General features: G+C 51.8%; 10 protein-coding genes; 3 read left to right on the forward strand and 7 right to left on the reverse strand.

Annotated features, from left to right (window-relative positions):
• Positions 1–1,141: 1,141 nt before the first annotated feature.
• On the reverse strand, positions 1,142–4,163 carry RCC_02725 (uncharacterized protein; the record flags this gene model as incomplete). XM_023768015.1 has 11 exons in its annotated part: positions 1,142–1,165; positions 1,220–1,309; positions 1,373–1,523; positions 1,582–1,767; positions 1,821–2,661; positions 2,722–2,906; positions 2,958–2,991; positions 3,051–3,280; positions 3,330–3,440; positions 3,496–4,112; positions 4,161–4,163. The coding sequence occupies 11 exons, from the start codon at positions 4,161–4,163 to the stop codon at positions 1,142–1,144; spliced, it is 2,472 nt and encodes an 823-aa protein (XP_023623783.1).
• A 731-nt stretch (positions 4,164–4,894) lies between these two features.
• On the forward strand, positions 4,895–10,338 carry RCC_02726 (uncharacterized protein; the record flags this gene model as incomplete). XM_023768016.1 has 10 exons in its annotated part: positions 4,895–5,191; positions 5,309–6,529; positions 6,586–6,609; positions 6,665–6,857; positions 6,908–7,234; positions 7,396–7,497; positions 7,571–7,861; positions 8,021–8,414; positions 8,466–8,729; positions 8,778–10,338. 10 exons carry the CDS (start codon positions 4,895–4,897, stop codon positions 10,336–10,338), a joined length of 4,674 nt encoding a protein of 1,557 aa, XP_023623784.1.
• Positions 10,339–11,268: 930 nt separating this feature from the next.
• RCC_02727 (related to phytase) lies at positions 11,269–13,305 on the reverse strand (the record flags this gene model as incomplete). XM_023768017.1 has 3 exons in its annotated part: positions 11,269–12,839; positions 12,893–13,050; positions 13,148–13,305. 3 exons carry the CDS (start codon positions 13,303–13,305, stop codon positions 11,269–11,271), a joined length of 1,887 nt encoding a protein of 628 aa, XP_023623785.1.
• Positions 13,306–13,948: 643 nt separating this feature from the next.
• On the reverse strand, positions 13,949–14,424 carry RCC_02728 (uncharacterized protein; the record flags this gene model as incomplete). XM_023768018.1 has 3 exons in its annotated part: positions 13,949–14,096; positions 14,157–14,292; positions 14,379–14,424. 3 exons carry the CDS (start codon positions 14,422–14,424, stop codon positions 13,949–13,951), a joined length of 330 nt encoding a protein of 109 aa, XP_023623786.1.
• Positions 14,425–14,999: 575 nt separating this feature from the next.
• On the forward strand, positions 15,000–15,416 carry RCC_02729 (uncharacterized protein; the record flags this gene model as incomplete). The annotated part of the gene is made up of 1 exon (XM_023768019.1): positions 15,000–15,416. One exon carries the CDS (start codon positions 15,000–15,002, stop codon positions 15,414–15,416), a length of 417 nt encoding a protein of 138 aa, XP_023623787.1.
• Positions 15,417–16,030: 614 nt separating this feature from the next.
• Positions 16,031–17,662, reverse strand: RCC_02730 (uncharacterized protein; the record flags this gene model as incomplete). XM_023768020.1 has 3 exons in its annotated part: positions 16,031–17,416; positions 17,482–17,558; positions 17,608–17,662. The coding sequence occupies 3 exons, from the start codon at positions 17,660–17,662 to the stop codon at positions 16,031–16,033; spliced, it is 1,518 nt and encodes a 505-aa protein (XP_023623788.1).
• A 318-nt stretch (positions 17,663–17,980) lies between these two features.
• On the forward strand, positions 17,981–19,246 carry RCC_02731 (uncharacterized protein; the record flags this gene model as incomplete). Its single annotated transcript, XM_023768021.1, has 1 exon — positions 17,981–19,246. The coding sequence occupies one exon, from the start codon at positions 17,981–17,983 to the stop codon at positions 19,244–19,246; it is 1,266 nt and encodes a 421-aa protein (XP_023623789.1).
• Positions 19,247–20,094: 848 nt separating this feature from the next.
• RCC_02732 (uncharacterized protein) lies at positions 20,095–20,865 on the reverse strand (the record flags this gene model as incomplete). The annotated part of the gene is made up of 1 exon (XM_023768022.1): positions 20,095–20,865. The coding sequence occupies one exon, from the start codon at positions 20,863–20,865 to the stop codon at positions 20,095–20,097; it is 771 nt and encodes a 256-aa protein (XP_023623790.1).
• Positions 20,866–21,353: 488 nt separating this feature from the next.
• On the reverse strand, positions 21,354–22,127 carry RCC_02733 (uncharacterized protein; the record flags this gene model as incomplete). XM_023768023.1 has 3 exons in its annotated part: positions 21,354–21,441; positions 21,519–21,780; positions 21,881–22,127. 3 exons carry the CDS (start codon positions 22,125–22,127, stop codon positions 21,354–21,356), a joined length of 597 nt encoding a protein of 198 aa, XP_023623791.1.
• An 831-nt stretch (positions 22,128–22,958) lies between these two features.
• Positions 22,959–23,489, reverse strand: RCC_02734 (probable organic hydroperoxide resistance protein; the record flags this gene model as incomplete). The annotated part of the gene is made up of 1 exon (XM_023768024.1): positions 22,959–23,489. One exon carries the CDS (start codon positions 23,487–23,489, stop codon positions 22,959–22,961), a length of 531 nt encoding a protein of 176 aa, XP_023623792.1.
• Positions 23,490–23,643: the final 154 nt, after the last annotated feature.

Genomic DNA, 23,643 nt, shown 5'->3' on the forward strand with positions numbered 1-23,643 from the left:
ACGGCGCACTCGGGGTTGAAGCTCGGACCAACGACAGCTTCATGGGTAACTCACGAATCTACTTGAAAGTCTGATGAAGTATGCTCTGGGGCGTGATATCAAGCACAATCAGAGCCTTCCATTCTTTCCTCCGACTTCCAGGCACACACGTTGAGAAACTCATGATTTACATCTGGAAAGAGTCTTTGACCAATCCCAATTGTAGATCGTGTCGAACGTTCCACCAACAGAGCAGCAGACTGGACGAAAACGTCCTCTTGATTAGCCTACTTGCCTTGCAGTCGCATCGCTCACTTTTTGGAGCTTTCTGGATGCGGGTTACCCTCTGTACGTCTGCGTGTGCTTCCAACACGTACGGAGTCTAGATTTATCTGCTTTGCTGGTGTCGGGAATCAACTTGCGTGAACTCCTACCAGAGTGCTAGAATTGCGACGTGTGTCTACTACCACCGAATGCTTGATGAAACGTTTGCCTCGGGCTTCGAGTAATTGATAACACGCCGGAGACTCGTTGCAACATCTCATGGTTTTCGGGATCATGATCAGAGACTCTCATGCCGAGAAGAGCAGGCATTGGCCAACGAACCTTCGCAGACGGATCATTGGTTCGTGGGATTGAAGGAATTCTGGGTCAGATGAGTCAGGTTTGTGGACTTGCGAGGTATCACAATGTACAAGCCGAAGATTCATGCACTAGAAGGTTCCCTAGGTGGAGGCGAAGTGGCTCTGCAGCTCAGCCGCGTCATTCACCGGCCGGCCGAAATGCTCGAGGAATTCTGTTGTTCTCCGCGTGAACCAATCATATCTGGGCACGTTCTTGCCAAGCAAGTTTCCAATAGGGGAATCAGCATATGGGACACGATCTAAATCGATTTACAATCTCCATCGCAGCACACATTCTATGAGAGGTAGTCCAGAAGTGGTCAAGTTGGGATGAGTGTTGCACTGATTTGCATTCACAGGACACATCCACCGCCGCCACTTTGGCCGGTCCGCGTAAAGAGATGCAAATCTTGCTCATCCCAAACACGAGMCTTGAGGTCGGGCTTGTAACGCACGGAGAGAACCTTCGGCTGAGTGACAACTTAGCAGTCCGCTCCAAGCCCGGTTTGTGGTCTTTTGGAGTATTCGCTCTTTCGAACTCAATTTCGTGCAAAGAATGCCGCCTGGCGAGTTCCTTTAGCCACAACAAACATCACAGAGAATAGTCCCATACTCACGTTCAATCGACCATGCACATCGGGAAGAGAGTCGTCATTACGATGCTCGAATCCTCCTGCAGCAAGCCTCATCTTGCGGCTCTGATAGCCCTGGATTTGYTAGATTTGGAATCAGCATGGCCGGTAGGTATAGGCCCTCAGCTGCACAAATACCTTCTCAACACTGTCTTTCACGGTGTAGCGGATGACAGTAGCATCTTTGGCCTGACCCAAACGGACTGCTCGACCAACCGCCTGATCCTCGACGGCGGGATTCCACTGTGGCTCGAGGATATGAATGCGAGAAGCTGCGGTGATGTTGAGACTTGAGAGATCATGTCAGGACTTTCTTAGTATTGCTTCTTCTTCAAGGAATCACTCACCCGAGTGCACCGGTACCCATCGTCATCAGCAAGGTGGAGTTTGACGGTTCGTTCGTAAACCGATGCAATATGTCGGATCTCTCTGAAGAGGGCGTCGTCCCATCAATTCGTACGTGCTGAATATTGCTTTGATTGCACAAGTCTGCCGCAATGTTGAGCGTTTTTCTCCAGGCCGAGAAGACGATACTAATGCGCAGTCAGTAACAACGTCGCTTACTATTTCCCGAGCACGGGAGTACCTTTTCTCTGGCGTCGGGGAATTCTGCGACATCAGAAGATTCTCCACCAGAGCGTTGAGCTTGCTTGAGTGTTGCGACGAGGATGGCGAAGTTTGTGCGTGCGTCTCATTGAGTTGAAGCTTCGTCATAGCAGGGCAAACAGGGCATCGATAAAGGTCAGGCTGGCCACAATCTCTCTCAAGATCGTCGTAACAGGTACGACAAAATGCGTGTGAGCACTGGCCAAGTACACCAGATTCCTCATCGTCAAGCTGATTCACCATTGCGATGACTTTGGCGCACAATGTGCAGCACGCTTCTTCTTTCTCTTCCAAGAGAGTCAATTGTTCATCGGCGTCAAGCTCGTCGTCCGGATCTTGATCGCCTGCAGGCGTGAAAGTTCCTTGGTTGCAGAAGATGCGAAGCTGCAAAAGGACTTTGAGCATAACATGCCGCGAACTCGTGCCCATTCGACCGCTAACGGCATCGTCGATTGCTTTTCTGCTCTTCTTGATGATCATTTGATACTGCTTCTGCTCGGCCTCTGACAGTGTAACCTCCGTATCAATCGACTTGGGCTGAGCGATGTCAAGTAGAGCCCGAGTGCGGCGGAGGCATATTGGCTTTAAAGTCTCCCTCAAGACGCCATAACCACGTCGGATTGATTTTCTGGCCACGGCTGAGACGTGTTGCTGGAAACACTTGCTATCTCCTAGAAGAGGCACTCTACAAAACTCAAGTAGTGCACCAAGGTCATCGATCCTGTTCGAAATGGGCGTGCCTGTAAGGCACCAGTGATGGACTGCAGCAAGGGATGCAACCGCTTGGAACAGTTTTGTACGGCGAGATCGAATTGTATGTGCTGTACAGACGTTAGAATGGGTCATTTCCTCCTTCAGTTAGAGGTTTGAAGCCAACATACCTTCGTCTAGGATGATTCTAAAGAACTGCATGTAATAGAGCACCCGTCGTYGCTTCTTGCGAAACTCTGTTGTGATTGTTCCGTAGGTTGTGAGTATAATGTCGTGCGACCGTAATTCTGAGAAATGGCGGACTCTATCATGTCCATGATACTTTGCAATCTTGAGATTTCCATGAATGGTGTGCCTAAAGAATCGTCAGTGTCGTTCCCACTCTGCATCGTCTGGCACCACCAACTTTCCAAGTTCCTTCATCCATGAGTCCATCAACTCTGTATGAGCCATCAGATATTGAAGTATTCGAGCGAATTTGTGGGATATACCAACTCACGAGTGGATGGTACAACGACCAATGTCGCTCGGCACCTTCGCAGGGCCTGGTCATCACGAACAGGGGTAGGTAGAATGTTTCGAGCGAAGTGATCTGCCCGATCTCGAGAGCATGCGATGAGGGAAATGCTTGTAAACGTCTTCCCAAGACCCATATCGTCGGCCAAAATTCCGCCTTGTGGCTCTGGCTGTGGTTGAAATTGCTCGTCGGCGGTAATCGTGTGACGATAGCTAAAATTAAGGTGAGTCCAGCATCGTCGATAGCCTTGGTCAAACTTACACTGGAACTCCTTCTTCGCTCCGATCAAGCTGCCAGAACCGCAGATTATTGTCCATAAGACTTCCTCCCAGCTCCCGTTTGCACATGAAGTCAAGCGCCTCTCCTTGATGTCTGCCGCGTTCTATGTCAGTCAAAACCGAGTCTATGGAGCAGGTGCAAAACTGACGGCATTATCTGTGTCTTTACGACTGCCGAGTCTACTTTGACCACCGTTGCGTCAAAGTTGTGTTGTTGCGGAAGGTCATCGAGCACAATATTCCAGTCAGCGTTCTCGCTCGTCTCAGTCGCTTTGGCGTTACGGTCCATCGCAATCTTCTGGAAGATCATGTCTACCCGCGATATTCCCAGGTCCAGAACGTGAGGATTTAAGTATGTCGCCGATGCATCAGCACAACGCGGGTCCTGCAAGAAGACGCCGTGTTTCGAAAGCAGCGTCCCGACAGGCTCGATCGAATCCTCAGGCCCAAAGACATTGACGTCAACAAACAAGAACTCTGGCGGCACTTCCCTGCGCTCATTGTCTTGTAGCGGAATGAGATCCTTGCGATTTGCGAATAGTTTGAGCTGTACACCATATTTCAAGGCCTCCAGCAGTACGAGGGTCGCCTTGGAGTTCATGTGAGCCAGCTCCTGGGCTGAGTGAACACCAACAATGAGTCTACCGCGCTTTACAGTGAGGGAGAGGCTTAGGTATTGTTGAGAGTCTTCGCCTTCGCAAGTGCTCGTTTCCACGTCCACTTCGCACTCGGCATCATCAAGACGTTGACATTTGATTCGAGGTACCTGATTGAGGGTCAGAAGTGTTGATACRATGCCAATCTGGATCACGACCATTCCATAACATATCAAGGATTCCCCCTCGGCGTGGCTGGACACGGCCTTGCGTGATACGGCCGGGGCGACGATCGTGTGTGAATGTCATCACTTTGATGATGGCAAGGTGTAGTGGTGTTGGTGTCGAAGTCTGGGTGGGTCAGGTTGTTCCCGCTCCCGCCGTCGCTGCCGCTGCCAAGACCGCTCTCGCTCTTGCCCCCGTCTTCACGTCGCGCACGTTTGTCACGCTCTCCGTCTCGCTCAAGATCATCYCCTGTACGCTTCGTGGTGTTGGATGCCATCTTTGGCTTGGAGCCCCCGAAGTATGATGAGTTCCCCGGGAGAAGATGCGATGGGGCGGCAGCGGCAGGTGTTGGCGGGACGAGACTCCAGAGGCTCCACTGCTGCAGCACTGCCCGCAAGCGCCTCAGCCTCAGCCTCAGCCTCGCGCGACAGATCAGAACGCCGCCCCATCTGCTGTCATTTAGGACATTCTCCTTCCTCCAAGAACAAGAGGGCGATCGAGATGGCATCTTTCGACGACACAATCAGCTCTCTATAACACTGCTTGTTTGGGTGGTTATAGCTGCAAGCCTCAATTTCCTCTGCCCTCGGACGTAGCCTCGCCGACGACCTAGCCGCCTGGCTCTGCTGCATTCAGACCACACATTTAACAGCGTGGTATGTAAAGATGAATGCACGCAAAGAGAACCGGCAAGATCCCCATGTACTGAGTCTCCAACAAAGCCAGAATGAACGGTCTCCCGGAGGACGCACTCGGCGATTCTCAACCCCTAACCGCCAGTATCGACAAAGATCACGAAAAGAACGTCAACTTCAAGCACCCATGGATAGATTCCACGTCCCAGATTCGGCTACTGAGTCTTGCAGAAGCCAACTCTGATCCTTTGAGGTTTGAATGTGCTTTGGAAATCGCCAACATCACCCAACTTCAGAATGTCCGTTATGATACGCTCTCATACCAGTGGGGCGAGGCTCGAACCGACAAAGATATACATGAGATATATGTCGATCACCAGCCATTCTGGGTACGCACAAACCTGTGGACATTCCTCCAGTCTGTTCGTAACTTTGACGTACAAGTACCAATCTACATCGATGCTATCTGTCTGAACCAATTGGATCACGCTGAGCGAGGCGAACAGGTCAAACTAATGTCGCAAGTGTACAGCAACGCAGATTGTACGCACGTGTGGCTCGGCTTACCACATGCAGAACAGGCAATATCACTCCACAGTCTTCGCACGCAGCTTACCGATAACGCTCCGCTCCCAGCTTGGCGGACAGAGTCTTTTGTTGCGTTGAGCTATATGTGTTCTCGGGAGTATTGGAGAAGATTGTGGATCGTGCAGGAACTACTCTTGAGTGAATTGACAATTTTGCATTGCGGGCCATTTACTTTCCAATGGGATGAGCTCGTGCGGTTTGCAAGATCTGGACTGCTCTCGAAGGATGATATCTCGGGTGACCTGGCAGATTTTACATGGTGGGATGCGTGGGATTTCCCCAAGCCTGAGGATTACTCCCAGCAGCTCGCGTTGGAGAACCGACTGCATAATGGATGGCACTCTGCACTTCGCCTCTTTCATTATCGTGAAAGTTGGAGATCGAGGACTKCGACTTTGGGGCAGCCATGCTACGTCCAACCGCAGCCAGTCKGCTTCCCATTTCATCAAGCGATGGTAGCCTTTGGACGACAGCAGTGCTGGGATCTCAAAGATAGAGTCTACGCATTGGTCGGATTGCTCGATAGTGAGGGGAGGGACTTCATTACGCCCAATTACCGAAGCTCTCTCCAAGAAGTTTTCATCGAGGCTGCTGCAGCAGCTATCACCTCGCATTGGAGAAGGGATTCTCCGCCACGAGGGCCACCATCCACTAAACCCGAGATAGTCATGTTCTGCGGTATGCTCAATGCCTCCCTTGGATTGTCCATCGGAGACATTGAGGCTAGGATTTCTGCCGCCTTGCGTGTTGCTGTGGCATATGCAAACAATCTTCGAACCGAAACATCAGAATGTAATGTTGGGCCTATGASCTTCCGCGATCGACCGCCAATAAATCAAGAAGTGGCGCAGACTGCGGCACGGTTTCCTGGTGTTGAGCATGGACCTGCGTTAAAGTCTCCTCTGCAGCAAGCATTTGAGGATTTCAAGTGTGGCCTGACCCGTCTGGAAATTCAGGAGTTCGCGAATACCACTGTCACAGATTTAAAGGGTACTATCGCTGCCATACAGGAGGAACAAAGAGCAACCGGTACAATGCAGAATATGACAAGACTGAAGGCGTTTCTGAATACTACGGAAGGATATGGCGAAATTCTGAGTATCTGTGTTGCCGAGCAGAACGCTGTCGTTTATATCTGGGTAAGTGCAACGGCGAGATAGCGAGCCGGACAGCGAAGCTGACCTTTGAATCTCAGGGTTCGATGAAACACCTCTTACAGGTACGAGACGGCCATGCATTTCTAGGAGTCGGTGTTGATCGCTGAGTATTCATAGGTTGCCCGTAAACGATCGGACACATTTGACGGCCTGCTTTCTCAATACGAGGCGATGGGAGACAGTTTGCCCAACATCTCCACCATCAAGCTACTTCCGGAAGGGAGCGGTCATCGGTCCGAAGTTGTCGGCGTACTGTTCCGCAACATATTTGAGTTTCACACTCTCGCGCTGCGCTACTTCAAGAACCCTGGCAAGTTTCTGTGCTTGTTGAAGCTAATCTAACCCGCTAACAAGGTGAAGCGTGGCAACAACTCCTGGCTTCCACATGGCACCAGCTCAAAATGAAGCTGAGTGCGTTCAGCCAGGACATGGTAAAGCACAAGGAATTGGTAAATACACAGGCAAATGCTCAAGAACTAGACGAAGCCAGAGAAGGTCGGCAGGCCAATGTTGCTCATTTTTCCGAGCTCCTCGAGCATGCCAAGCAGGCAAGGGTAGAGGCAGATGAGAACTTTGGCAGACTGAACGCAGATGAGGTGGACCGTCGAAAGGTACTCCTGTTTAAGTGGCTATCTGCGCCCGATTCAGCATCCGATCTTGACCACCATCAGCTCCATCGCCATTCTGGTAAGTACACTGGAGGGCAAATGTCATTCCAAGCAGACACTGAAGGACAATACCAACCACGAGACCTCTGCGCGTCTGTGGACTGCTGGAAGGTCTGAGATCTTTCTATGCCCGCCCCGAATGTTCGAGACCCCGCTAACCCCTTTGCCTTCTGCTTCTAGGTAGTGGGCAGTGGCTTTTGAGGAACGCTCGCTTCCGTGCATGGTTCGAGCCACATTCGGTCTCTGCGCCGATGCTTTGGATTACTGGCAAGCCCGGAGCAGGTATGACAATTTACTTGAAGGATCATCGTGCTCTAGTTAGTAGGCTTCCAAGCAGAGCTGATGCGCATTCTAGGAAAGTCCGTGCTTGCCTCCTTAGTGTTCGACCAGGCCTCGCAGTTGTCAAACACGTCGACATTGGTCTTCTTCTGCAAGCAAGATGATAAGGAGAAAAACTGTTTCGTCGGCATGGCCCGATCGATCCTCGCACAACTCTTAAAGTGCAAGTGCGATGATGAGCTTTCGATGTATCTTTTCGAAGCGGTCATAAAGCGAGGCGAAACCACACTTCGGACCATCAAAATGGCGAAGGAAATGCTGACAATATGTTTGAAAGCAGTCGGGAAGACATATGTCGTGATAGATGGTAAGTGCAGTAAAGGCAAAAGGTATCCTAGGCGGATATCGAAAGAAAATGCCAACGACGAGACCTTTGCACGCCTGTGGACTGCTGGGTGATCTAGGATCTTTTCAGCCAGCCCCGAATGTCCAAGACAAAGCTGACCCTCTGGTCCTTCGCTTTTAGGCATCGACGAGTGTGACTCAAGTGAGCAGCAACAGATTGCCAAATTCTGGATGAGCTACGTAGAACGCTCAAGCTCAAGTCGGTGCGTGATCTTGAGTCAAGACGATGCCCTGACGAATCCCATGTTTTGCAAGCTGCCTACCGTGCGGATCGATGGAATGGATCACGACAAGGACATTGCTACGTACTGCAAAGAGGCTGTTGAGCAGTTTCCCCAGGAGCTCACCTTGAAGGCTCACGAGAAAGCTGGCATTGCTTCCGAAACAACTAGGCGTGCGAAGGGCATGTTTCTCTTCGCCCGCCTTGTCATGAAAAATCTCTCCGAGCAAGTCACTAGAGCGGATTTTGACATGGCGATGGCTCCTGGAGTGTTTCCCGAGGGCCTCGAGGATGCGTATGTCACGATGCTCGTAAGATTCTGCCGTCGATGCTAAATTTCTGTCAGGTATAATCGCATTCTAGACAGGATCCTCAAGACTGCCCACAAGCCCTACCACAGATATGCAAGAAAACTTCTACAATGGATATCCTGTGCAACGAGGCCTCTCAAATGGCGCGAGATCCAAGCTGCAGTCTCAATCGACCTCGACCGGGGACAGGTAGATTTCGAACGTCTTCGTATATTGTTTCCTTGGAAGACCCTTCTCGGCGCTCTGGTAGAAGAGTCTTCAAATGGGGATATGGTTTTCGTGCACAGCACGGTCAAAACGTAGGTTATTCACATGAGCCGCCTTTGATATCAGCTAAACGATGCCAGACACCTTTTGCACCATGGATACGTGGACATCGGCGTAGCTCGTTCCTCGCTTACAAACGTCTGTCYAGACTACTTCTCTTTGCCCGCCTTTTCTGAGGCGTGCACTGACGACGCGTTACGTGTCGCTACCTTGACAGGTACCTATGCCTTCATCGAGTATGCACTCGTTTCCTGGACATCACATCTCGAGTGCGTTTTRGAAGACTTGCCGTTGCCGGAATCACTCGCTGAAGCACTCCAACGTTTCTTCGACCTTCATTGGAAGAAGYCAACGAAAAAGACCAAACCAACGAAAAGGATTCGTGAGCTAACGGACCGATTAACCGACCATTCTCTGCATGCACGAATCAGAGACAGCATGTCAGCGATGCATTCCCTCATGTCTACAAACTCGTCAAATATGGACTCAGTCTACACGCTTGAGATATTTGCAATTCTGGCGCGTATTCGCTCCATCATGGAAGACCTGGCATTAAATCTGAACGAATCGGCTTCGCTCACGCAGTTCTACGGTGACAAGCTCTTCAAATGYCCTCGCATCTACTGCAAGTGGTTTCATGAGGGCTTCTCGACACAAGAAGAGCGTGACTCGCACGTGGAGAAACACGAGCGCTCCCACTATTGCTTGGAAGCCGGCTGCGTTTTTGCCACATTCGGCTATCCCACTGCGAAAGAGCTCGAGAAGCATGTCACTGATACCCACCAAATGGGGTTAACGGAAGAGGAATTCCCGGAGATCATTGACGAGTCAGATGCACCTGAAGAGGATCAATATGACCTGGCGACGATTGGCTTCATCGAAGCGCTGACTAGTTTCCAGCCTTCAGACGACGTTGAACTAGCAACTGCTGCGCAAGTGCCAGATGCTGGAGAAAGCTCAGGGGCTACCAGAGACTTGCTCGAGCAGCAAGAGCTTCGACCAACAATTGAATTTCAGCGAAGCAAGCGACGAAACGAATCTAGCGAGGCCAACGAACGCGGCGGACCTACTAGGCAGAGACGCACCGATCCATCTATATTCCAATGCCACCTCTGTCCCAAGAAATTCACCCGACGGTTCACACTCACATCGCATCTACGCATCCACTCCAACGAGCGACCTTTCGCATGCAAGATCTGCGGCAAATCATTCGCCCGAGCAAGAGACTGCAAACGGCACGAGGACTCTCACGATTGGGAGAAACAACTCGTCTGCCACGGAATTCTAAGAACTGGACGACCTTGGGGCTGTCGGAAACGTTTCTCGCGCCCGGATGCCTTTCATCGACACTTTCGCTCAGACATGGGCCGAGCATGTATTCAGCCCGTACGCGATGAAGAGGCACGACCGATGAGACATTTGAGCGAACCATTGCATGATAATAATGCCGTGGCTACGAGGTCTGGGTATAATACCCCAACCGCACAAATGCCGGACAGTGTCAATCATGAACTACCGACTGCGCTGCTTGRGCGGTTTCCTGCATTGGCTACGGTGGATTGGGAAAGTTCCGAGAGGAATGCAGCAGTGGGTTCAAGTCGCCATGTACAATTGCCTAGCATATCACGCCTGCTGGAATGACTTCGAATGCGCAGAGCTCGGGCTCGAATTTTGAAATATCAACGTCCGTAAATCTACCTCCTCAGGAAACATGTATCATCGCATACCTGTGCTAGCAGACGTTTCTGATTTCATTCTTTACTCGCCACTGAAACGTACAGGAAAAGAAAAAGGAGTGGAGTAGTAACTCCGTGTACTTGAGTGGTTCTAACACAATGTCCACATACACGCACATGACTATACTCATTCCTAGGACCATTCCAAACTCGTGCAAGCTGCGACCTTTTTTCAAGCAATTGGAAGTAAAGCAGCTGCCTCCATTCAGACGCTTCTTCTTTCCCGTAGTTCCATGTTTCTTCCGTATATGTAGAAGGCAAGATCTGCCCTGTGTACCTACCCTATATACCTGGACCCTATGCGAGGCCTTGGGCAAGCCAAGCGTTTCGACCGTTATAAAAAGCAGGAACGTGGCGGCAATCCAAGGTTATGAGAAGGAGGTAGTAAAGCAGCTTGGTATAGAAACTACGCCGACGAAAAGAGCTAGAGTGGCTCTGCACGATCGGACAGGTGACTAAGAATTTCCGCAAATGTGCAGAAGAAAGCCATTTCACAGCACGAACCAATCGATTGCTTGTTGAACCACACTCGCCTAGCCAATATGTGGATACACTCCCGCCGCTTTGATTGGTTCGGTGCGGCAATGAGTTAATTTGATGAGACATTTCGGCGATGCCGAGTATGGTATTGAAGAATCGCTAAGCCACATTTGTTAAAGCAAGCTCCCGGATTGTTGGTGCCTGTTTAAGAGGAGATCCTCTGGCTAATTGTTCCGCTCCGCTGCCTCCGAGGGCTATCTACAGCGTCCAAATCTCCAGTCACGAGACACGTCTCGCACGTGTCAATATCTRCATACATCTGGTCTGCTCATACAATTATACATTACCTTCGAAACTAGCCGGACAACTCCGCAACGTCCTCGGCAGTAATATACCCTTCTCCAAACACGACGCCCTGTGTAGTATTATTGATGGTCCCATCATAGTCATTGCCATTCCTCGGCTCCACAATCGTGTAATTCTTGAAGCAAGCGAACTGATAGTTTGCCAACTCCTCCGCTTTATACTGACTTTCCAGGAACTTGTCCATGGCGCACATGCCGTCCGTTCGACCTTGGCATTCTCCCGTGCGGATCGTGTCCAAAGGTACGATTCCATTATTCAATCTCAGACGGATGAACTTGTGGGTCGCATTGGAGGCTTTGTAGCCATATTGTGTTGGAGTGTAAGCGGTGCGGTGGCTGTGCACGGCTTCGGGCTCAGGAGACGAACAGCCGATGACCTCCGTGATGAGACGCGCTCCAAATGGTGTCAACTGCGAGAGTTTGAAATGCCTGTCGGGATTCGGGGGATGTTCTGTGAGGGAAGGGTGATCGCGAAAATAATCCACTGACATGGAAGTCAAGACCGAGATGAGGATATCGTCGTGGGTGAAGTCCGCGTAAAAGGGGCGGTTGAGAGGAAAGTCATTGGGATTGTCGGTCAGGGAGCTGTTGACGGACGAGTTGCTCGTGGTGATGTATTGGTTGGTCAGGCGGGCAAGGAGTTCTTGTTGATATCCGAGACCTTGAGCGCGGCCTGTGGGATTTCCAAAGGCGTAATTATAGTAATACTCGATATCGAGTGTTTGCTCGAACCCGGCCCATTCGTCTGCAGTGAAGAGATGGCAGAAGTCGGAGGAGCCCAGGTATGCGTTTTCGTATGCGCAGATGGACTGCATTGCGTAGGTGTCGTTTACGTTGAAGGAAAACCCGGAAGGTGCGTATCTGTTGAGGCGAGCCGTGGCTTGCCCAAGATAAAGGGGTACATACCGGTAGAAGAGGTCTTGGTCGCCCAGGCCGCCAGCACCAGGAAGATTATCTTCAAAACAAGAGATGTACGACGCCAAGGTGTTGTTCTGCAAGCCGTCCTCGGGAATAATGACAACGTCAAAGAGGGAGCCGTTCGCAAAGGCGGTCAATTGTGGATCAGGCGTCTTGTAGAACGAAGGGCCAAAGAAGCCCAGTGCCCAGTTGATCTGGGAGTTCTCAATCCTGGACTGTCCTGTTGTACGCAGCACTGGTTTCGGTCGAGCGGATCCATTTGTGAGTAAAGGCTCATACTGAAGCTGGGCAACGGACGCATCGTAGAGAGTACGTCCATAGCGACTCCAGAATGTCGACCCGGMTTGAAATTCGGTGGTCGCGCCAATGCCGGTGAGCAAACCCGTGTCATTCAATTGGCATTCATAGGAACTGAGGAATGACAGTGGGCCTGTGAATTGAGAGTCCGGGTTCGCAGTTGTCCAGTTGCGTACCTTGGTCGCCATACGCAAATCATTGGCTCCATCATCAAAGGCACTCGTGGGGAAGCGTTGAGCGTGTCGCTGCAAAGAGTGAGCTTGCTCGATCTGACATCCATCGGGTATTCCGATGTCTTGAACACCAAAGACTCTCGCGTCGTTATCACGGTAGGGTGAGATTTGTCCTGATGGGCAGAGATCAGTTCTGTGAGTGGTGGAGCGGCGAAGTGCTTCATACCCCAATGCTGCGAGATGATGTTCAGATCGGTCAGCAGAGCGGCGGGTGAGTTCTCAGCTAGCGATTGAGCTATCAGCCCGGCGAGGGCGAGGGGAAGCAACATGATGGGTCGACCGTGAACTTGTTGGCACGAATGCTTGGTGAAGTGCTTGTTGTAGCTTGGGAGGGTCTATACCAGAGATTAGGTACGCGTGTTTCCACTTGCGGAGCCAATCTGCGAGGCCTGTCAGGCACGTGGCTCGCGGCACGACAAACCTTGACGCAGTGAACCTTGACGGGAGAGATGCCGTCAGTGCCCGACGAGAAGGCGCGCCGTATGCATCTCTTTCAGCCATCAGGACAGAGCGATGGAGGTGGGGGAAAGACGGAAGGCAATCAAACGACAAAGGGAAGTCTGGAAACACCTGCAACATTCGAGCCGTGCGCGTCCAACTCCCTAGGAGTAAACCGGAGTAATCGTGGGAGCCCCGGTTTGTGTCAATGCAAAGGGATGAGGAGCGCGGGCAGAAAGGTCAAGCTATACTGGCTTGGTTAAGAACTGCGGCACGCACTACAGGCGAAGCGTAAGGCTGGCTCCCGTCGCATCAATCGGTGGATCTCAACGCAGGAGTGTGGCTCTGCTATCAGGCCGACAGTCCTTCAATATTCGAGGAACCTCTCTTTTCTCGCAACGAACCAATCACGACATCCGCCAACATCGCGGGAGTAGGCGAAAGAGCCGCCTCTGTATATGCTTCTCTATTGGTTCCTTCTACGAAATAGCGGCTTCTTGGAGCTGAGGCAGTCGTAAGATGAAACAATGATCAAACAGAGCCACAGACGGAACTTCGCCACGATCTACGAAGTATGATGCTTGACATGTGTCGCCATATACCTAGGTAGTGAYATCGTTCCTCCTCGGGGAACTAACTGGTCGAGGTCCAATCTGCCGCACAAGCTTGCGCCCATCTACGTGAGATTGGGAAAGCATAGCGTCGAACTTTGAAGACTATTCAACTCCTCACATACATGCTCGACATTATTACCGCATCCATTTCGAACCATCAAACCGCGTTGTCATGGCCAGGGTAACCGCAAGTGAGCTTGCCGATGAGAGCAATAAGTAAAGAAAAGATGTAGATTCGTGAGACTGCGGCTCTGCTCTACTGCCACACTCAACAAGCAGAGATGGCTGGCCAGGAGGAAAAGGCCGTATAGTTCGCCGCTGGACAGAATAGGAGGTCAAGTCAAGTCATCGTGCTCTGACATGCAAGAAGAAATATACCTTGCACGCGTATCTTGGTGCTGCGCCAGAGAGTTGTTGCAACTCCAAGCTGATCGTATGCTGGGAGAAGATCCTTCCGACGGCACTGCCGATGCGAGAGTTGTATGAATGAGAAGAAGCGCGTATTGTTGTGGCTCTGCTACTCCAGTCAGACCGGCCTCATCGAAGGAAATGCTGTTCTGTCACCATGAACCAATCGGAACATCAGGCAAACGAACATACCGATCGGAGCTCGGCGCAAGGTCCGCTGTGTTCCAAGCCCGTTCATTGGTTCGTTGTCAAAGACGACGCTTTCTTTGGATCGAAGCCTCCATCTTGCCCTCTTGGTGGCTCTGCTCTGGATGTGCGGCCTCATCGATGTGAGGAAATGCTCTTCCCTCGCCACGAGCCAATCGGAACATCAGACAAGATCACACCGACCGGAGCTCGGTGCAAGGTCCGCTGTGTTTCAAGCCCGTTCATTGGTTCCTTGTGAGAGACGACGATTTCTTGGAATCTCACGGTCTCATCAGTGGGCTGAGGCATCAAGCAGAGCCACAATCATGGAGTGTACCCCGAGTTTGATTCATCCGTGTATGCAGGGCACAATAACCACGCGCACCAACAATACATTGCCTCCCACTAGATCTCGAGGTGGGGTTCTCGTTCAGATGACAAGAGTGGCATCCCTCCATCCAAAGACTACGGCAGTGCATTCTTTTCGAAAGCGATCGACCTAGCACAAGTTTCTTGCCATCCCACTTCCTACCTTAGCTCACTCATAGACCACCTGGGCACTCTCCCCACACATCAACCTCATCCCCACCAACCAACCTCTCCACCAACCCCAAACATCCAACAAACATGTCCGCCACAACAACCCCAATATCCCCACACCTCTTCGCTCTAGCACTAAAAGATCTCCCCCTCGATACCCTACACACCAAAGCCGCCGAGATCCAGAATTCCATCTCGCATCTCCTCGCCTCGAATACACAATTACAACCACTCGCAGAAGCAGGTGATGAAGAGTGTAAAGAAGCCTTGAAAGAAAACGAAGAAGTGGTGGGCAGAATGAGGCAGAGGATTGATTTGTGCAAAGCAGAAGCTGAGGGGAGAGGATTGAGATGGCATCTCGGGGGCGAAGAGGGAGGGGAGGTAAAGCGGGTGGAAGGACAGGTGAATGGAAGCGGGAGTTTAGGAGATGAGGAATTGAGGAGACGGTTAGAAGAAACGCTTGGAGATGATGGGGAGGAAGATGAGGAGGGTGTGTATCTGTGAGAGAGACTGGAAGGAGGTAGAAAGAGGAATCCGCCCGAAAATGAACCGCCTGCCATATGGCTGAGTCGGAATCTCAATACGCATGTCTTTGCGAGAAGAGGTGTTGCGCTTCGGTGGAAGGTATCATATTCTAGCCGGGGAAGAACGATACCGTCCACATCGAGCACCGTCACATTGCTCTTCCACGGAAGCTGGAGATACTCACTTGGTCCTATTGAGGATTTAAAGGCAGAGAACCCAAGACTAGGGGACCTACAAAACTTCATACGATAACCTGCAGGGCCGCTGGGAAAGGAAACTTCAAAGTGTGGGGAGAGTTGGAGGGTTTGGACGATGACGAAAAGATGGCAGGTGCTCCGGGATTCAATGCTCAACCCACAGTTGGGGAGGTTATTGGGAAGGCCAGCCAGGTAGGAGAATGATGACACGAGGATATGAGAATACGACACAGATGCCGAAAGACCTTGAAGCAATAGCACAGACTTCCAAGACTATACAATGCAAATCGTACTGTTTTCATCACGAGATTCTCCTCTACCAAAATGAAGGGTATCGGAAACTGTCCAACTCCCGCTCGCTCAAAACAACACTGTTCACTCTCCAGTCTCAATCTCTCAAACAAAAGCTCCCAGATCCAGCGGAACGCTACTTCCTCTCCCAGCCCTGAATCTCCTCCCTCCACCCAAAAATTCTCTCGGTTTAGGCAACTGGTCATCGCCTTGAAACTTCCATCTCGAATCCTGGACTACAAATCTCCCACCTCCGCCCGTTCCCGGTCTGGCACCACTATCCGCACGACTCCTACTTCCTGAAGAACCATTCGACATGAGCGTGTAAGCGCTCGCATCCGGCATTCTCGTGAGACCGCCTACGGGTGCGCCACCAGCCGTGGGGATGCCGCCGCTGCTTCTTTGTTGTGGAGGAGGTGGTGGCGGAGGAGGGGGTGCGTGACTTGAGCCTGGACGGCCTGGAGGAGGGGGAGGTAGTGGTGCTGAGTTAGGCATCGGACTCGCTTGTGGCGGAGGGCCCGGAGGAGGAGGTGGAGGAGGTGCGGCGGGACTTGTGTTTGATGTGCGGTTCATCCCAAAAGCATTTCGTGCTGCCATTGCTGCCAAGTTCGGCTCTTTAGGTCCACTCGATGGAGGAGGAGGTGGCGGAGGAGCTGGAGGTGTTGGGCTGTTGTATTTATACGGATCGTATTCGTTGTCGTCGTCGTTCACAGACGCGATCCTGCTTTGAAGTGGGCTGGGTGCTGGGGGTGGGATACTGGGTGGTGAAGGTGCCGCTCTGCTCGCTGGTGCGGGTGGAGGAGGTGGTGGCGGAGGAGCTCCTGAAGGTGCGTGACTTGAGCTAGGTCGAGGTGGGGGCGGTGGTGAAGGTAGATGGAGATTGGCCATGCTTKCAGAAGTCATTCCCGAAGGTTTACGACCTGTTGGAGGAGGCAATGGCGGCTTCTTTCCAATCGGAGGCGGAGGCTTCGGTTTGTTCAGTGCGTGAAAATCGGGCGTGGAGTTTGTGTGAGCAGATGAAGGTCGTAGGTTGTTCCTCAATGCTGCAACGAAGGGTATCGCTGGTGCAGCAGAGGGTGGAAGTGGTGGAGGAGCGGCTCCTGGTCTGGGTGGAGGTCCTCCCATGGGTCTGGGCGGTGGAGGRCTAGGTGTTGCTGCGTTTCTCGATTTCGTCGTCTCGGGATCTGAGTCGTACATGTTGACACCTCCACCTCTACTCTTCAGCTTGGGCATTCCCCCTGCGAAAAGGCCGCCTAACTGCGGTGCTGCATCCATCCCGGCGGCTGCTGGCTGATCGCTATTGCTCCTCGCTCGATTCCCACTTCCTGCGCCCGATCCACCTGGCGGTCTTAATCCTGCTGGAATTGGTGGAGCCCCGGCAGGCGCAGCAGCCGTTTCCTTTCCTCTGTCGATGATGGGCGCCGATCGATCATTGACTTGGGCCACTTTTTTGAGTCGCGCTCCGGATTGAATGTCGCCGAGCAATGCTCCCTGTCGTGAGAATGTCAACGTTGCTGTGTTGTGTGTTGGCGTATGTGTGTGCTTCGTGAACCTACTCTTCCCTTGGCTACATTGGCAGGTGGTCGTTGAGGCATGCTGCCGCCTGGCGGTGGGGGTGGAGGTGGTGGAGGGCCTGGAACATGTCAGCTCATGCCATTATTCACTTGCTCTGGATCACTTACCTCCTCCACCCGGCATCGGAGGCGGCGGCGGCGGAGGGGGTGGTGGAGCGGGCATGCTGGCGTGGTCCCGTGCTCAATGCGCTGGTAGTCGTGGAATCGGATTCCTTTGAGGAAACTTCGAATGGTGATATGTAGGTCTCAAGTGAGGCCTCCTTTTCATGCGATAGACCGAGTCCTGGTATAAATCTAATGAGGTCGACGTGGATGCTCTCCAACAGACGAGCGGACCCGACGATCTTGGCGCATGACGAGCCAGCCGCAGCGCATTGTCAGCCCTACGAACTGTGAACCCCGACGTCGAACCCCGACGGGAAGCTGAGGAGGAGCTCTCCTCCGCGGACAACTTCAGAATTAACATCCCACCACCCACACAATGGAGCTCCCCAAAAGTGCCGTCTGTCGGGAATGCTGGCATCTTCTCCGTCAACCCAAATACACACCTCGTGTCTTTGCGGTGAACTTCTCCCAGCGGACAAGACAAACAAGACCGATTTCCCGCCCGCAAGAGCGAAGGATTGAAACACCATCGCAACATGAACGACTTCGACAAATCCGCCGTTTGGCGACTGAGATCCCTTCCAAACGCCCCTCCACCTCCCCGACAGATCTGACGGCCATCCACAACCGGATTGAAAGTTTATACGCGTCGATATTCGAGAACGGCGACAAGGAGCTTCCGTCCGAACAGCGGATACTATATGTCCTCGAGCACCTCGAGTCCATTGCCCAGCAAGTGTCGGAGGAAGAGAAACATGATTCTTTTGGACGACAACGACGAGGCGAAGATGTGCCCAAAGCCGCTCCCTCAGCATCAGCAACATCCACCCTCCTCAACAGCGTCAACGCCCGCTCCTCCAAAGAGCCCATAACCCCTCAATCCATCTTGACCAGCATCACGACCCGCGCCGAACAAATCCTTCGCGATCCCAGCGTCTTCATCACGCCCGCAATCCTCAAATCCTACATCCAACTCCAATCGCTTCTCGCTCAACCCTCCTCCTTCCCAGACATCTTCCACCTCTACGCCCATAAACCCATTCCCACAAAGTCCTCCTCAGGGACAACCTTCGCAAAGCCCTCACCCACAAAAGTCTCCGCGGCCATAGACTCCAAGACCGCCTCATTGGCCCTAGCATCCGCAACAGCAACTCACGATCTCGCCCTCGCAATCGACATCATAACAACCTCCTTCTCCACCCCAGCCTTCCGGCGCGCAAAAATCCTCCGAAAAGCCGCAATTCCCATCGGAGGTCTCGCTCTGGCTCCTTGTGCAGCCTACGCTCTCTCTCAGACGTTCTCCCAGGTACAATCTTCCATGGACGAGGGATTAGCGAGTGGGATTGCTTTCGCGGGCATCATGACGTATGTGGGTGCTGTGAGTATGGTGGGTTATGTGGCAGTGACCACGGCGAACGACCAGATGGACCGCGTGACGTGGGCAAGTGGAGTGCCGCTTTGGGAGCGGTGGGTCAGAGAGGAAGAAAGGGCAGCGATTGACTCGGTGGCTGGCGCGTGGGGGTTCCAAGAAGTGGAGAAGAAGGGTGATGAAGAGGGGGAGGAGTGGGAGGCATTGAGGGAGTATGTCGGGATGAAGGGCATGGTGTTGGATAAAGTAGGCTTGATGGAGGGCATGGAGTGAAAATGCTCAATATGAAATACAGTACTTTCGCGAGCTACTCTCGCTTCGCTCTGTATCTGCCTTTTCCAAGTCGAAGTGCTTTATGAGGCAGACAAGCCAAAGGCAAAGTGCAAGCAACATTGGTCCAGGGGTCTCAAGCTGCCAGAGTACCTAGGGAGAGGGAGAGGGACTACTGTGCTAATGTAGAGCAAATTCCCTATACGTGCGATGCCTAGAAGCAAGAGAGATACTCACAACTTGTATTACGGCTACCCCGTGAAGTAGCGACTGAATCGTAATATCAAGACCGATAGAGCGACTTTATATAATCCATATAAAGGGTGAAATAGAACTATAGTCCTAGGCAGCACTATAGATCATTCTCGGAATAAGAATTCTACCTAAGTAGGTAGAGACTAGATATCTTACAGGCGTTAAAGACGTCTATATCAAGTATTAGAACCAAATAACTTAGAAACTCTGAGACTACTAACAGACTCAATTACTTACCGAATGCGTATTCAAGAATGCACCCTAATCCATAAAGCTAAGGCAAGGATAATAGCTCGAGATGAAGAATATCGCAAATTTGCGATCGCCGGAATGGAGTCAGGCATGTAAATCTTCCAATAGAGGATATCCAAACCCACCAAGACGCTGAACTTCTCGCTTGAGGTGGCTGCTTGAGAGTGTTCAGTGTTCCATGTTCTTGATTGCAGCGGTTGCACAGTGGTATTCGTAGCATTCGATCTTCTCGACTGCATTGCTTCCATACTCGCCCTTCCCTGCTGCCTCGTTGGGACAACGGGATGCGGTATCGTTGCTTTTTTTGGGTGGCGGCGGAGGTGGTCGTGCATTGATCTCTTCCCTCACTGCCTCGACGCGTTTGGAGGATCCAGCCGATCCAGATCGTCTGCCGTGAGATCAAAATCAACGGAACCAAAAGAATATTGTTCCTGCCTCGAAGCGTTTGGAGGATCCAGTTGATCTAGATCATCTGCCGTGAGATCAAAGTCAAGGGAACCAAAAGAAGCACTCCTAGTCGATGCACTCTTGACTGGCATTTCCATATCGTCCTCATTCCCCGCCAATTCCCTTGCAATTTGTGTGCTACTTTCCAAGTCGTCCCAGAGCCGATCCAGGTCTTCTACAACCGGAGCAGATTGCCAACGTCGGATTGTGGGAGGTGCAAGTACTGGCATCATCACCACCGAATCCGATCTTGCATGCTCAACAGGAGCATCCAATGCGTTCAACATGACTTCGTCGTCTAGTCCATCATCCCCGAACAAATCCTCCTCGTCAACGTCCTCCTCCTCCACCACCGTCTCTTCCACCTCCACTTTCTTCTTGTTGAGAAAAGCGCCGAGATGAAACTGACTGCTCACATACCCAAAGCGATCCTTCCTCCTCTGTGTCCCCAACAGCGCCCTCTGTCGATCATTCTGCCCCTTCCGCTCATTCTCCGCTCGTTTCTTCGCCGCCGCCACCCTCCGCTTCTCCTGCTCCTTGGCCCGCTCTGCCCGCTGCTCCAATTCCAATCCCCGCTCCAATTGTCGCTGTTCCTGCGCGTTCAGCGATGGTCGACCGCGCGCTGCAAATGAGGCTTTTGCTTGTTTGATCGTTTGCGCTCCCGCCATCTTCTACATTTTCATCGGCAAGTGTTGTGGAGGACGTCGTGCTGTTATGGGATGACGCGCTAAACTGGGAAGACGCGACGCAATTTCGCGATACGAGCGGGGTACGAGGTCGGAGGGCTGGTGGGATTGATGCCCAGGTGGCAGGCACAGCACAATTAAGGTAAGAAGACATTCTTCGATAAGATACTTATTCGATCCTCCGTGTTTGACTCTCCGCAAGGCTGCTGCTTTTTATGCCTACGGCCACCTATTCGCGAGCGTTGTCGTCGAGACACCATAAGGAGAGGCGGCAATCTTCAATTTCACCAGCCCTTGGTCGAGAGGTAAGTTATCATCAATCTCTTTGACAATTGACCTGCAATCATTACCTAGCATCTAATCTTTTGCTATATGCATTTTATGCAAATGGTATCACGCCCCGATGACATGCTCCCCAATCCCAAAGTCACATCACCGACCAAAACTCCAGTTCCATTCCCAATACTCCATCAAAACAAAGCCGACTCATCGTAATTCTCCCTCCCTAACCTCACCACCGATTCATTCACACTGTTCATCGCCATAGGATCCACATATCTGCCACCAAAGATCAGCACAAACATCCTCTCGGGATGAAACAAATAAGAACATAGGAAAGAGAAGGAAGCACTCACTGCACCACGTCAAAGATCTTATCCCCCTTCTCCGTCATTTGCAAAAAGTAYACCGTCTCATTCACACACGTCGTCCCAGCATTCCCGCCTGCACCCTTCTCCCGAAAGCCCTTGCCCAGACTCTCCCCACAAAGATCCCCAATCGGGTCATCCACCCGCAAAAAATATTCCGCCCTGACCACGGCCGTGCATTTCTTCACATCGACTGTGACATCTCGGAGGCGTGCGTCGGAGACATGGAGATGATTGCCTGCTGTCATACCTGCCAGGACATCTTAGTTTATCAGTGAGAACATCTCACACGGAACATGTGCACATGGGCGCGTATAAGATTCGTGTGAGCGAGAGAGGTTTGTTCTTACGTCGGATCAAATCGCAGTAGGAGGGCATATCGTAGGCTTCCCCGAGTGTGGGAGACGTGTCTGCGAAACTTGCGGGCGCAAAGGATATGCGAAAGCTGGGAGCGGCGACCTCCCAGAGGCGGCTGTAGTCTGGTTGGTGGGAGAAGCGGCGAGCTACGAGGGAATTGACAAAGGCTATGGCGGTTGATTCGAGCGTGTCGTAGAGTTGGAGATGAGGGGCTTTCGCATTTGTACTGCTATTATGCATTGTGAAGGAGGAAAGGGATGAAAGGGAGTCTAGATTGGCGATGAAAGTTAGTGGTGGATGTGTGGTCATCCTCCCCGTGCATTCTTATCATGCTTTTCCCGTTGGGGTTGGAGAGGTTGGTGTAAACTCACGTGTGAAAGGCGCATGTGTATGGTCTCAGAAAAGTTCTCCGGCAGCGAATCCCAGTTCTCCAGACCGGGAAAGGCTGTGAGAATCTATACGTGAGTGGTTGGTATTAAAACACGGCAAAGTTGCACATCCCAAATCCTTGCCTGTCGAGATATGACAGCATCCCTCACTACCCCTGCTCAGTTCTCTGGCCTTGTGCCTTTCGCTCCAGATTCTCAAGTCGCATCTCCGCTGGTGGTGTGACTTTAGGAATCATTCCGTGCTTGGCAGGCATGTCTTATGATACAAGATTGCCAGTCCCTGTTCAATTCTGCGTTTATCGTGGGGATGTTGACAGGGATGCCGTTAAAGACCCGTTGGTCTGGATCGATCCATACGGTTAAACTGATCATGAGATCTCTGTCGGCAGTCAACGGCAAACATGAGCTGCGCAATTCTCGAATGTAGTAAGATAGTCCGAGCCAGTGGGATGTAATGGCAAGCTTGTCAAGGCTTAGGGATGAAACGAAGGATGGCGTACGAGCGAGGCTTGTGCGCTTTAGCCTAGAATAAGGCAGTGGCGAAGACGAACTAAGAGGTCAGCAGATTGATAACCATGATGCACACGTATGTGAGGTCTATCATTAGCTAGTGGGAAAGAAAGTAACACCTTCACCAAACCAAGAATCCAACCTACATTTACGTGCTACACCACCACATTTCCTACAAARCCACAACCTTCACATTCGTCGCCACATTTCCCTTCGTAGCCCTGCTGTACGGACAAACCTCTTTCGTCTTCTCTACCAACATCTCCAAATCCCCCTTCTCAACTCCCTTGACCTTCACAACCATATCCACCCGAATCCCCAAGTCCCCTTGTTTCAAATCTCCCACGAGATGCACCGTCGTCTCGACAATACTGTCTTCAGCTTTGGAAGGCATTTTGATTCCCATTCCTGCCGCGACGAGGTWCATAGCGGACTGATAGCAGGCTCCGTAACCAGCTGCAAAAAGTTCTTCCGGGTTGGTTTTGTTGGCTCCTGCGGAACCGCCCAAGGATTTCGGCATTGAGAGGTGAAGATCGAGATTCTCGCCGACAATGTGTCCATTGCGAGCTCCTGTGACTGTTGCCGTGGTTTTGTAGAGGGATGGGGCTGTTGCTGTGTTGAGAAAACGAGATGTCGGTGCTGAAAGGTGGAGTTGGCGGGGTACGGTGCGGAAAAATGGGCGGAGAGTACGGAGAGTTGCCATTGTGATTGTGTTGGTCTGTGGAATTGTTTCTGTTTCTGATGCGATTGCAAGCTGGCCAAAGAGTAGGGGAAATACCTGTTTACTGTACTGTGAACTCATCGTGGAGTGATGTGAGCTCCAGCTCAGCTCCATCTCCAGCTCCATCTGCGGCGGC

Source organism: Ramularia collo-cygni (genome assembly GCF_900074925.1).
Source record: "Ramularia collo-cygni strain URUG2 genome assembly, contig: RCC_scaffold03, whole genome shotgun sequence".
In the NCBI taxonomy this organism is placed as follows: domain Eukaryota; kingdom Fungi; phylum Ascomycota; class Dothideomycetes; order Mycosphaerellales; family Mycosphaerellaceae; genus Ramularia; species Ramularia collo-cygni.